Source organism: Paroedura picta, chromosome 6 (assembly GCF_049243985.1).
Source record: "Paroedura picta isolate Pp20150507F chromosome 6, Ppicta_v3.0, whole genome shotgun sequence".
In the NCBI taxonomy this organism is placed as follows: domain Eukaryota; kingdom Metazoa; phylum Chordata; class Lepidosauria; order Squamata; family Gekkonidae; genus Paroedura; species Paroedura picta.
The window spans coordinates 42,543,579-42,556,473 of record NC_135374.1 but is presented as its reverse complement, the minus strand read 5'-3'; the positions used below and the strand labels follow the sequence as shown (position 1 = coordinate 42,556,473).

Genomic DNA, 12,895 nt, shown 5'->3' with positions numbered 1-12,895 from the left:
TCGAACCTGGCATGCCAGATTAGAAGTCCGCATGCCTAATGAATGCAGAGTTGTTCACATGTAGTTTAAACTCATTACTGTGGGTCCTATCCTCTGCTGCCAACAGGACCCACTCCCGGCACTTTTCTAAGTACCAACTTTCAAATACTTAAAGAGAAGCATCATGTTTCCTCTCAGCCTCTTCTTCTCGAGGCTGAACATTCCCAAGTCCCTCAACCTTTCCTCATAGGGCTCAGTCCCAAGGGTAGCCCTGCATGAGATGAGTTACAGAAATCTAGCTTGGAAGTGACTATTGTGTGGATCTCTGTAGCTAGGTCAGGTGCCAACAGATAAGGTGCCGGTTGTTGGTTGAGTATAAGGATAGTCTGTGAGTATTTGCCTGCAAGACAAAGACCAGTCTCTATCAGAGGCTCCAAGTTATGCCATTTTGGGGGCAAGAGGCCATTCTACTCACCATTAAAGTTGTTAGTTTTAACCTGTGTGTCCAAAATTTAGGAGTGAAGTACACACAGCTTTCTGTTGTTGCCAGTATCTATTTGGGGGGCATACCACATCTCTCTACTCAAGACCTCCTCCCCAAAATAAAGATGACTGCAGGGAAGATGCTAGATGCAGTATAGCTTTCACAAACATCGGAATCATACACTGTAATTCAGTGGTCCCCAACCTTTTTTGGACCGGGGATCGGGTGGGAGAGGGAGGCCCGGGGACTGGGGAAAGGGGAGAGGGAGGTGTGGGTGCTGGCGTGCCCATGGCCGCACTTCCCTCCCACAGCACGGCACTCACTGCGCCTGGAACGGTGCACTGCAGGGGGGAGGCACACCCACTGGCGCACCGGCGCCCACGCCTCCCCCCCCATGGCCCAGTACCGGTCCTCGGCCCAGTACTGGACCACGGCCCGGGGGTTTGGGGAACACTGCTGTAATTAACACAGCCTTGCAGTGTTACCAACAGGACTGAGAGGATGCAAGTTGCCAATGTTGTTTCTGAAAAAAGAATTCAAGAGCACACATTCTGACCATATCTTCATTGAAGATCCCCATTCCAGAGATATTTCTTTCCCACTCCATAAACTCAAGACACTTACAAAACAGCATGGGGAGATGACAAATCATGTACATGGTCCTTGGTTTTGTCTGTTTAAGCGTTAACCTTAGAAAATGTGGATCTTAAAAAGCAATTATCACCTTGTCTTTGGTCTGGAAATTACTTGAAGTACCTGTCAAATGCTTCCCTTGCAAAAACATTTTCCTTATCTTAATGGCCCATCTGTACCTTTGAAGTGAAACTCTGCAAATTTAGACTCTAATTTTATCAAAGAACAACAGCTGGACACTATTTTTTTTAGCATATTAAGTTGAATTAAGCTTCAAAAGGAGTATGGCCTGTACCCACTTGGCTGTGGAAAGCCTGGTTAACATTAGCTCATCCTCAATTAGCTTTAGTTTGACTCCTTGAATTGATTGGGCAAACACCCCAAAACTAAACTTTTATTTTCCTTTGGCAAACAAAGCTTCTGCCTATAAACAAAATGTTAGATTTATTCCCTATTGGAGGATTTTTGTCAGCCATAAAACTATGGAGTCCATTTATATTAACAATCATAACAATGCTTATAGAATCATTGAATCATAGAGTTGGAAGGGACTTCCAGGGTAATCTAGTCCAGCCCCCTGAAGAATGCAGGAAATTCACAACTACCTGCAGCATTTCCAATTCCATGCCCAGCCACCCCAATTCCTTGCCCAGATAATGCCCCCCCAAAAACAAACAGAATTATTGGCCAGTATGACCTTATGAGCCTCTTGTGGCGCAGAGTGGTAAGGCAGCCGCCTGAAAGCTTTGCTCATGAGGTTGGGAGTTCGATCCCAGCAGCCGGCTCAAGGTTGACTCAGCCTTCCATCCTTCCGAGGTCGGTAAAATGAGTACCCAGCTTGCTGCTGGGGGGTAAACGGTCATGACTGGGGAAGGCACTGGCAAACCACCCCTTATTGAGTCTGCCATGAAAACTCTGGAGGGCATCACCCCAAGGGTCAGACATGACTCGGTGCTTGCACAGGGGATACCTTTACCTTTACCTTTATGACCTAGAAAAGGGCCACAAGAGTCAAGCTCAGACACAGTCCCTTCTGCTCAGCCACTTGAAATCTGCCTAAATTCACAGAATCAGCATTTCTGTCAGATGGCTATTTAGCCTCTGCTTAAAAACTTCCAAAGGAGAACTCACCAGCTCCCAAAGAAGCCTGTTCCACTGAGGAACCTGTTTTTTTCTTATCCTTATTGTTCTTATAGTTTTAAGGAACAATGGTATTTGAGATGGAAAAGGGAAAATGGAAAAAGGAAAAAGGAACACACATGGAAAAAGGAAACTGCCTTATACTGGCTTAGACCATCAGTCTACCAAGGTCAGTATTGGAGGTCTTTCACATCACCTACTGCTTGGTCCTTTTAATGGGAGGCATCAGAAACCTGAGACCTTCTGCAAGCAAAGTAGAGATCTTTAAACTAAGCCACAGCCTCTCCTATATACTAAAATCCCTGGTACTAACAACAGTTCTTAATATACATAGTTAACCTGGTACACATGTCTCCCCTCCCCAGGTTCTGGGCATGAAATTATCTATCCACTAGTCTTCTGAAAAAATTTAGCTCTAAGATCACCAGGTATCAGGGGCAGTGGAAGGCTGAGCTCTTTGAATAAATTTATAAAAGAGAGACTGTCTGCCTAGTCACCCAGCAGTGCAAACACCTGTACTTAGCTAAATTCCCTCTTTATTATGAATGTTACAAATGCAAAAGTCTGTTTCCCCAGTGTATCTGGTTACCAGAAAACAGAGAAGGGATGATATTGTGCAGACTAAGTGCTGTAGTGAAGTGTGTGAACAAAGTCTTTTGACTTGTGCTTAAAGCATTAGGACTATTGAGCATGCTCTCCTTCATTCTTGGGTAGAGACTGTTTGTACATACAACCAGGGAACTATGCCTGAGAACTAACACAAGATGAGCTTCACTTATCCAAGTTGAGGAAGAATGTGTTTGGCAGGAACATGAGGATATTCATCAGGAGAGGTTTAAACGGAAGCCACAAGGGAAGGAGATGCCCAGCATAGGGATTCTAATGTAGGAGAGCAAATACCAATGCCCTGCCTGGGAAGGATGGGTCAAATACAACCAAGGGGAAGAGGCTCCAGGTGCCTGTATATCAATGCCCGAAGCTTGGGCAATACTTCCAACTCTATGATTCTTTGACTTCAGGAACAGTCTCTCTACCCCTATCCGGAGCAGGTTACTGGGTGGGGGAAAAGAGGTGGTAAACTAAAGGGAGCAAGGACTCTTTTGTGCTGAGTCCATCAGAGCAGACAGAAGTTTTAACTGCGGTCTGGAGGTAGCAGCAATTAGACATATGTTGACTTGGACAGCTCGAGGAAGCTTGAAGGTAATGGAAACTCTGTAGAGATCTGCAGTTTCCTAAGCTAAGGAGCTTGTCACATATTTTAGCATCTGATAGAGCGTATCTAGTGAGAGGGACAGATTAATTGCATTTTACCCGTTTCTTTTTAATCCCTTGCTCAATCTGGTGATATGCTAAATGTATGTTTGTAAACATTTTCTTCTTAATCAGTACTTTATAACTTTTGATGCTGGTAGTAGTTCTTGGTACCACATAGACCTCTACCATCTTGGACACGCTATTGCAAAAGGAATGCCAAGGGGAAATCTTGTGGTTGGCAAGCAGCTATTCCTCCAGGAACTCATAAGGCTGAAAACTGTTCCTTTGGTGACCAGGCACTGGATAGCAGGCGACACAGAAGGAAGGCCTCAGATCTGGGAAGAGAAGCTGGGCAATTTCTAATAAAGATCTTGTTGTGACAGTGGGTTACTCAGGAGAGAAAGAAAAATCTCTCCAGGTTTTGGTAAAACCTTGGAGGGCTGGGTGTAACAGGGCCTGCAGGTCAGAGCAGGCCCATTCTGCCACAAAATGTATAGTTCAAACACCATCTATAGTTCAAAATAATGGCCACACAAAATTATTTATAAAAAGACAATTTATTTTCAATGTAAAAAACACATTACACTTCATTGTAATTGTCCCAATTCCTACATTCCAGAGCCGTGCTTAACACATTTCTTTAAAAGCTTCCAGAGTTGTGCCTAAAGCCCCTCTTTGAAAAACAAAAATGCTTCCCTTCCTTTAAGCAAGTTCTCTTCGAAAACATACCCGATTCATATCCCAAGTGCCCTGAATTCCCAGCTGTGAGCTGGAAGCATGGAAAGAGACAAATCAGGATTGATGGAAGCCCTTAGAATGCTTGACTGTTGATTCCATGATTGCAACTCTGACAATATTGCTGACCACGTAACTGAATCCCATGCAAGTTTCTCTTTGAAGACACACCAGAGGAAGTTAAGACAAAACAGATAAAAATTTTCTGAAGACAGAAGATCTACTGTTAAAAAGGGAAATAGTATAAAATTGGCACAATTGGAAGGAGACTGCTGGAGTGTTGCTACTTCAAGGAACAGCTTAGTACAGGGGAGGCACCATTGCCTCAAATCAGCGGGAACAACTAGGTAACCTATTGGCAAAATGACTTTTCATACGGTCTAGGTGGAGTGGACGACAACCTGACAAAAGGAGCCCTGCTATGAAAGGCGAGGAATCCCCAAACCAAAATAACCCTGAGTTTCTTTCCATAGAGAGACAATGTCAATGTGCAACACGTATGTGAGGAAACTTAAACTTTTCTCAACACAACAGCAGCAATGCTCAATCAAACCCGTGGTACACCTAGTCCAGCACCTCATTTCACACTATGGCCAATCCGATGCCCACAGAGAGCCTTCTAAGGACAGCACAGAGGCCAAAGTTTTTTCCCTCCTGTTGCCCCAAGAACTGGTATTTAGATGGTGATTGCCTTAGATTAGAACATGCAGTTCTGTTTACTCATTGTGGCTAATAGCCACTGATGGGCGCAATTCTCTATGAATTTCTCCAATTCACTTGTCAAGCCAATTAAACGAGTGGCCAGCTAGTCAATATATCACGTGGCAATGAATTCCACAAGACAATCACCTTTGAGTGAAGTAGTACTTCTCAACTCAATTATTGGATCTATATTTTCTTCTTAAAATATATTCTAGTGGAAATTCTCAAGGCATTGAAACATGCAAAAATAGGGCAGTTTGTGCTTTAGATAATTGTTCCTTTTCTACTTCTTTTACACAAATCAGGTCTGATAATATGGTAAAAGCCCCTCAAGTACTGGTTCATCATATTAAATATTAAGACACAGGATTTATCTAGTTGGGAGAAATATCAAATGAACAATATAAGCAGATTGGGGCAATGCAGGACAGCTTGTGATGGGGAAGCCTACCAAACAGATATTCAGCCTTCAGTCAACCCATACTATTACTCTTATGCAGCTCCAACCATATTTACTCTACATACTTTACAAGTTTGAAAAGTTTCTATAGAGTTCTGACCTGTACTTAACATCAGTGCTATTTCAGGAGCCTCAGATGCACATCCCCAGATAAAGGCTTGCAGAACTATGCAAAGAAAGGCAGGCTTTAGCCCCACTGGATAACAAAGGTCATCTGACATTTATTCTACAATTTCACAAAGAAAGGAAAAAATGGTTACTTGCTCTCTTCTCAAATGTTCAATCAGTGACTCCAGCCACATAGGTCTTATGCTGAATGTTGTGTGTAAAATGTGTATGTTCTGACTTATTGCTTAGAAATACTGGTTGTGCTGGAAGAAGGTGCTGCCTTGAATCACAGTTAAATCACAGGTGTAGCTCTTGGGATCATGGATGAAAAAATACGTGGAAGACAACACCTTGGAATCTTTACTGCAGCAGCAAAGAACCCCATGATGATAAGTAACAGCCAGTCCTAGGTGGTAGGTAAAGGACATACTGCAATGTTGTACTGTGGCATCCATGAAAGAACTTCCAGGAACTTCTTTCATACATGAATCCATTTCCTTCCTCACCCTGAGTAACAACTGCAGACTACTGACCCATTGCTTCAGCAACAAACTCTGTCTGGTGATTGCAAAGCTGGTGCCATATGTCAACCCTCTGAGGGCTTGCTGTGGATCTAGTCACATGGTCACTGACCTTAAGAGGTCTCTGTTGTGGTGCACCTCGCTTATGGCATGATACCCAATGTGACTATTTCTTTTTAAGCCCAGCATTGAAATGTTTAGATTAGGAGGATTCATGCTCAGTTCTAGACTTTCCAGGTCCTTATGGTCTTATGATGCATGTAAGAGCATTTTAGCAGTCTCCATCCCAGGTGTAAAGTGGCCATTACACAAAATCCATGAACACAGTAAGCAGAAGTGGAAAATCTGGTGCTGGATTCTGCTGAGATGGTTGGAACAATTAGGGCACAGAGACTCAAACACCTCTTACTAGAATAACAATGGTGGGTACTATATAAAGTACAGTGGAAAGGGACACTGTAAAGGGAGGTTGTATTGCTGTCTGATATTGGAGGAATTAGCCTTCAGGGCACCAGCACCATTTTAAAAACAAAGGCTTTAGAGACAAAAATCCAAGTCCTAACTTGGAATGAACTCCCACTAGCAACAGGAGATTTTAAACTCACAAGATAGAGCACTGAAACATTTGTTTCTTCCTCTAGATATTACAGCAGGGAGTTACATGGCAGCCATTTACTTCCTCTGAGCTCTTCCCAATCCATCGTCCAATTAAGCCAACAAGAAAAAGAGATTTTTAAAAGCCAATCTTGCCTAAAAGTCTGCTGGAAGAAGACTGTGGAACAGCTAACCTGCGAGAAAGAACGATCCCCATAAGTGCCACTGGAAGACGAGCTGGAGGCTGACAAACATGACATGTGCTCTCAGTGTGAAATACAGGTAGAAAAGGAGCAGGTCCTAAGTCCAGGACAAGATTTGACAATTTTGTTACTGGGCATTTTGATGCAACAGATTCAAGTTGCAGAATGGCTCTTAGGCCTGTCAAAAACTGCTTCCAAAATTTACTCATCCACCTCTCCTTTTGGCACTTAGTCCATCTCCATAGACATCAGCCGGCGTCTCTCTCGCCTGGTTTCTTGAACTTCCTTCTTGCAACACCAGCGGGAACTGCAGTAGCCAATTAGACAAGACAAGAGCCCAATGAGGGTGGCGAGGCCGATGCCAATCAAGAGTGGGAATTTGAAAGCGTTCAACACTGAGAGTAAGGATGAAAGAGGAAAACAAAGGAAAGGAGTAGTTAGGATAAACATCTCTTTACTGATTATGTGCAGATCAGAAATATTCACTTTGTAAAACATGCTATTTACTTGCTTGTCCTCTTCAGATGTTACAACCATGCATACCAGGAGTCCAGAATTGTGAGCACACATCTGCAATGCTCCTGATACATACAGTTGCCATTTTGTGTGAATATAGGAATACTCAGATTTTTCCCTCCATGTAACAACTCTGGTACATGCTAACAGATTGCTCATGTGTAGTGAGGTTTTACATGCAGAGAAATGTTTACACATTGCCTTGTTTGTATACACCGGTGATTGCACGTATTGGAAATATCACAGGTAACACTCACTCAAGCTAGTGGGTTCCTGGTACACCCGGTTGCAATGTTTGAAAAGGGCAAAGATCTACTATATTTGCTTCTTATGTCAAGCTTACTTGGAAGACGAAAGGCACAGAGATATCTAGGCTATTTTATATTCAGTCTAGGAGTGCTGGATTGGCTCAGCATATCCAAAGCCCTATTAGCCAGCAATCCTTATCTATGATTACTTAAAAACCCTACCTCTTATCCTGACTTGAAAACGTATTTGAACAAGGAAACTTTCAGTTAAGCAGCTGTCTGGACAGCTATCTAGCTTCCACTTCAATGTCATTTAAAGGCAACTAAGTAAGCAATATAACTGCCATGAGGATGAAGTGTTGATCCAGCTCCATTAAGAGCCAGTGAGAGGAACAGAGCAGTCTCAAATGACAATCTGTTTGAATACGGGAATCACAGTTCCCCAGACGTGCCATGTCCAATATGATTACAGGCCAGTTGTGCAACTGAGATGGCATTTCTTCTATTTCTATAGCAACAAAGCTTTATAAAATGAGGTAAATATGATTCTTAGAATTTGAACAACAGACCATATTTCCAGAACTGAACCTGCTTTTTACTGGTACAATAGTTTTCACTCCAAAAAATAAGAAAAAAGCTCAAACCTGATATCAGTAGATAGACCTTGTATTGACTTTTTAAAGAAGATGCTTAAGGAGTCTAAATGTGTTGATTACCTTTCAGTGAGAGATTCTGCTCTTGGTTAGAATGTAACCAAAATCTGAGCTATCCTTACCATCCATTTTCACTGCTACAAAGATGGGCTTGGATCTGATCTCTGTCTCCTGTTGCCAGATGCCTGCTGCTGATCGCACCCATGGCGTTACCACACAGTAATGGTTGCCGAAGTCTTGATCTTCACAGCCATGAATCCTAAGCTGAAACTCCAGGGAGGCAATTCTTGCCAAGCTGACATCACTACTTCCATTTCTTCTGGCCTGGGCTGCAATTCCTTTGCGATCCAAGGAAGCCAGGAAAACAGGGGGTCTGTCCATTGCATAAGAGCGCACGGCAAACCACGAGACATCAAAGGACATATCATCTGAAATTGAAAGCACAGATATAGTGTGACAAGGATATGGTGCCTCACATGCAATGGTTATAAGAACAGTACCTCTTAACTGTGACATACAAGAAGACAAAACCACAGAGATTTCTCTTGCTCTGCACAAGTGCTAGGATGGCATAAATGCATAGGCCTGGTTGCATCCAGAAGCCTGCGGTTTCTAATTTGTGGAATCTTCTAAGCAACAATTCTAAGCTTGTCAGATGCAAAATTACTATCAAGGAATTCCAAATGCAATAATTAGCTGTTTGGGGGCAATGTGACCTAGCTATTCTCCTATAGAAGTAAACTAAAATATCACACAAGGAACCCAGACACCCTTTCTAAGCCCCAGTATTGACAGGTCTGGCATTGCCACTGCATCCTGTACTTCTACCCCTCCCCCTGGCAAACTCAACTTTCCTTCCATGAAGTCGCAGGTTATTATGCATCCTGTCAATTTAAGCACTCAGATTTCTTATTGACGTTGCTAAACTTCCCAAACCACCATTTTCCTGCTCTCTAGTTGTGTTATTTTGACATCTCAAATGCATTTTGAGGCATGATTAATAAGGCAACCTTCATTCTAATAAGATATCATAATGAATTGCAGGAAGGTGCAAGTTTCTGGTAGGGGAGCATACAATCCCCTTTCCATTGGGAAAGGATTTCATCTCCATAGCTCAGAGTCCTCACTGAATGAAGACTGAGCTCACAGTCCCTTCTTTTGGATGTCATGTAAAAGGGGATGTGAGCACAGGCCAGCATTACATATAGGCACAATTGCAGAGTTTTAAATGTGAGTCTAAGGTATGTCTGTGTCTCTATGTATGTGCATCTTCAAATGTCTCCCTGCAAAACTACAACATTCTATCACTTGCACATAAAGGAACAGATAGCAAGACTCCCCGAACACAGAAGCATAAATGGAAATATCTTACAAGAACCAACACAATGAACATAGCAAGGCTCATTCCACAATATGCCCTGCTCCTAATTTAGACCACATTTCATCTCTAAATGTACGGCAGTTATACATCTTTAGGAACAAATGCCTTACACCAATTTCACTAAGGGGATATCCTCTCAGATATCTTTGCTGGTGCCTTCTACTTCTAACACTGGCTGACAGGTAGTCACAGTCCATCAGGATATCCTCTATTCTTCTGTGCAATGCATAAGATTATGCTGAAACCATTAGCAGATCTGCACTTTTAAACTCATTAGACTGGTAGTCGTGGATGCAGTTTAATCACTGTAACTGTCTTTGAGTGAATATCCTTGTGCCCACCCCCATCCCCCAGCTGAAAGCAATTCTATATGAGGAGAGCCAAAAGATATAATGCCTACAGCACCTGTCAGTCTGACTTTGAGCCAAAATTCATCCTGACAATCTGAGCCAAATGAGTATGTTCCTAAGGGCCTTTATAGTTAAATTGTTGAATGCTTTCACGGCTGGAGTTAACTGGCTGTTGTGGGTATTTTGGGCTGTGTGACAGTGGTCTGGTAGTTTTAGTGCCTGAAGTTTCTCCAGCAACTGTGGCTGGCATCTCCAGAGGTAGGGCACTGGTAGGATGCTGGGCAAACCCAACAACTATTATGTTAGACTGTACAGGGAAGCCACTGAAATTCAGAAAAATCAATACAGTCTCAATAAAAAGAGAGTCTGAAAATGAATAAAACCTGGCTACTAGCCCTAAAAAACAACAGAATGATTTAAAAATTGGACTCTAAAAACACTTCGTGATGGTTTATCAGATAAGACAGGCAAACCTTGATTAGTGAACTTTCTAATGGACTCCATCCAGACACAGGGAAAGCACTTCCTAGTTCCAATCTATATCTTGGGAGAATCCCAAATAAGACAGGAATGTGATGCATCACATCCTTCACCCTGAGAAGCACATAAAACACCTTGCAACTCTTCACTCACCACACTTTGGCATGGAAAGATACACATCTTGCTATGTTCTACCTCTTAAGATGCCAGCCACAGTTATTGGAGAAACGGCCGGGACTCAAACTACCAGGCCACAGCCACACAGCCCAAAACAACCACAACAGCTGACCTTTCTAGTTGCCTGATTGACACTGATCAGTGTCATATTAGAAATCACAATATGATATCAAATTTCCTAGACATTAACAGGACCTGTGACAGGTACTTGCATGTAACTTTCCTCAGCCACATTCATAACCTATTGATAGGTGGCATGTAGTCATATGCTAGAGAAAAAAACAGCATAAAACTGCTTATCTTATTATTATTCATCACCAGTTCTGTGTCAGAAGTTTCCAAAATAATTTTGTTTATTCTTCGATTATAAAACCAAAACTTGTTTACGTGTGTGTGTATAGTCAGTAACACCTAGCCACCTTCTCTTGCTGCACAGCTACATTTCTTTAAGATTGGGGGGGATCCATTAAAAAAACTTTGCTGGGGAACAGAAGTTCTTGAAAAATGACATGATTATAAAGGTCAAAATATAAGAATGTTTCGGGACCAGTGCTGCTTACTGAATTTGTCTGTGTCTGAAACACAGCCTTCCTACAAAGGCCTACACTTTTAATGTCTTCAGCAGAAATTGCCACTTAGATGTTCCTTTGCAATAATAAAAGATTGCAATTTATCATGAAGCCATGTATTGATTGATTACCGTTGTCCCTCACCTGTCCCCTTCTGTTGTTATGTTCCAGCAGCAGGTGAAGACTTTCTTGTTTCATTTGGAATTTGTGCTCTTTTAAAATTGTTTTTATGTTATTTTATTGTATGGGTATTTCAACTTTGTTTCAATAATGTGTTATTAATGTTATTTGTTAGCTTCCATGGTGGCACTAATGAGGGTGGCATGGTGGAGTATAAATTTTGTTAAATAAATAAATACTAGTTGGTGACCTGCAAATATTTTTTTTAATGGGAGGATCTAATTTTCCCCTCCCCCACTATATCTTCCCTCCGTATCCTGAAAGCCCTCATACCTTCTTCCCCTTTCCTTCTTAATTCCGCCCTTAATACTCTTCAGCCAGCCTACTATTACATGTCCCTGTCCTCAGCTTTCCCTCTTTCTCGTCCCTAGCAGCCTCTCCCCAGGAAAACTATGGTCCTACTGCATGATGCTTTCTGAGCTGGGGGGAGATTGCGTGGTGATGGTACTGCATTTCCCCCTGTGTACCCCCCCTACATGTATCCTCCACATATCCTCAGCTCTCTCAGCTTCCTTCTCACTTTTACACCTCAAAATAAACCACCTTGTATCTGCCCACCCACAATAATCAGCTATATATTTAACTTTAGCATTCGATCCCCCCTTCTTCCACTTGGGGGGCCCAAAGCAGCTTAAATAACTTTATCAGCAGAATAACCCTGTGAATTTTATCCCCACAATAACCCTGGCTCAAAGGCACCCAATGAGCTTCCAGAGAAGAGTCACAACTGGGTCTCCTGGATCTAATCACTGTCCTGCACTGTCTCTTATGGGGTGGCTGCTACTGAAGAGGAGGAAGCAGCTGAGCCTGAGTGGATCGTGTTCAGGGGGTGGGTAGGTAGCAAGTTGCCCGCTGGTTGCTGCCCGGCCTGGCCCAAATGAATCCTCTCTCAAAGGCCAAAACAGCTTCTTTCTCCTTGCCTTTTCCTGAAAGAAACAAAACCTAACATGCTAGCAAAACTTTTATGGTTGTCTAGCAACAGCCATTGAGGAAATCTGGTTTTTAAAGGAACAGGTTCTTTTTTCAGCCTGCTGTGTTTGTGTGTGTTTTTTTTAATCGCAATAAAAAAAGATATTTGACAGGGCTGCCTAAATCATCTTGTTGTGCCTGCATCTGGTCTAGACAGAACACCAAACGACATATACAAGGATTTTTTGTTTTGTTTTAAGTCATATGGACAACCAGTCAGTGTTACTGTCTGAGATCTATAAATGAGATATCCAGCAGATGGGAACTATCCGTCTACGTACAGATGGGGTAGCAGAATCTATTACTAGAGGGATGGAAGTGTCCCAGATACCTGATTCTCAACCCCTAAAGCCATTCATTGTCTATATATCGAGCCATCTCATTTCAAGCTTTGTATTCTGACTCACTTGATCCAATTATGCTGAAGAGTGCAGAAGAATTAACTCAGAGAAGATGAGCATCACTTCGTGCACTACCACTCTGCCATAATTAAGTCCCCCCCAGCATCTTAGATTCCTGATATTAAAGCCAAGTTTACTACTGCTTTCTAGCTATCTGA

General features: G+C 42.4%; 1 protein-coding gene across 2 annotated transcripts in view; it reads right to left on the bottom strand.

Annotated features, from left to right (window-relative positions):
* Nucleotides 1-4,028: 4,028 nt before the first annotated feature.
* PTGFRN (prostaglandin F2 receptor inhibitor) overlaps nt 4,029-12,895 on the bottom strand; it is a 121,189-nt gene continuing 112,322 nt past the window's right edge. For both annotated transcript variants that reach the window (XM_077342285.1, XM_077342286.1), the window contains 2 exons: nt 8,353-8,658; nt 4,029-7,208 (listed from right to left, as the gene is read on the bottom strand). In XM_077342285.1, coding sequence (XP_077198400.1) covers nt 7,042-7,208; nt 8,353-8,658 — 473 coding nt within the window. In that variant the 3' untranslated portion in view covers nt 4,029-7,041. The remainder of the gene's footprint in view (nt 7,209-8,352; nt 8,659-12,895) is intronic.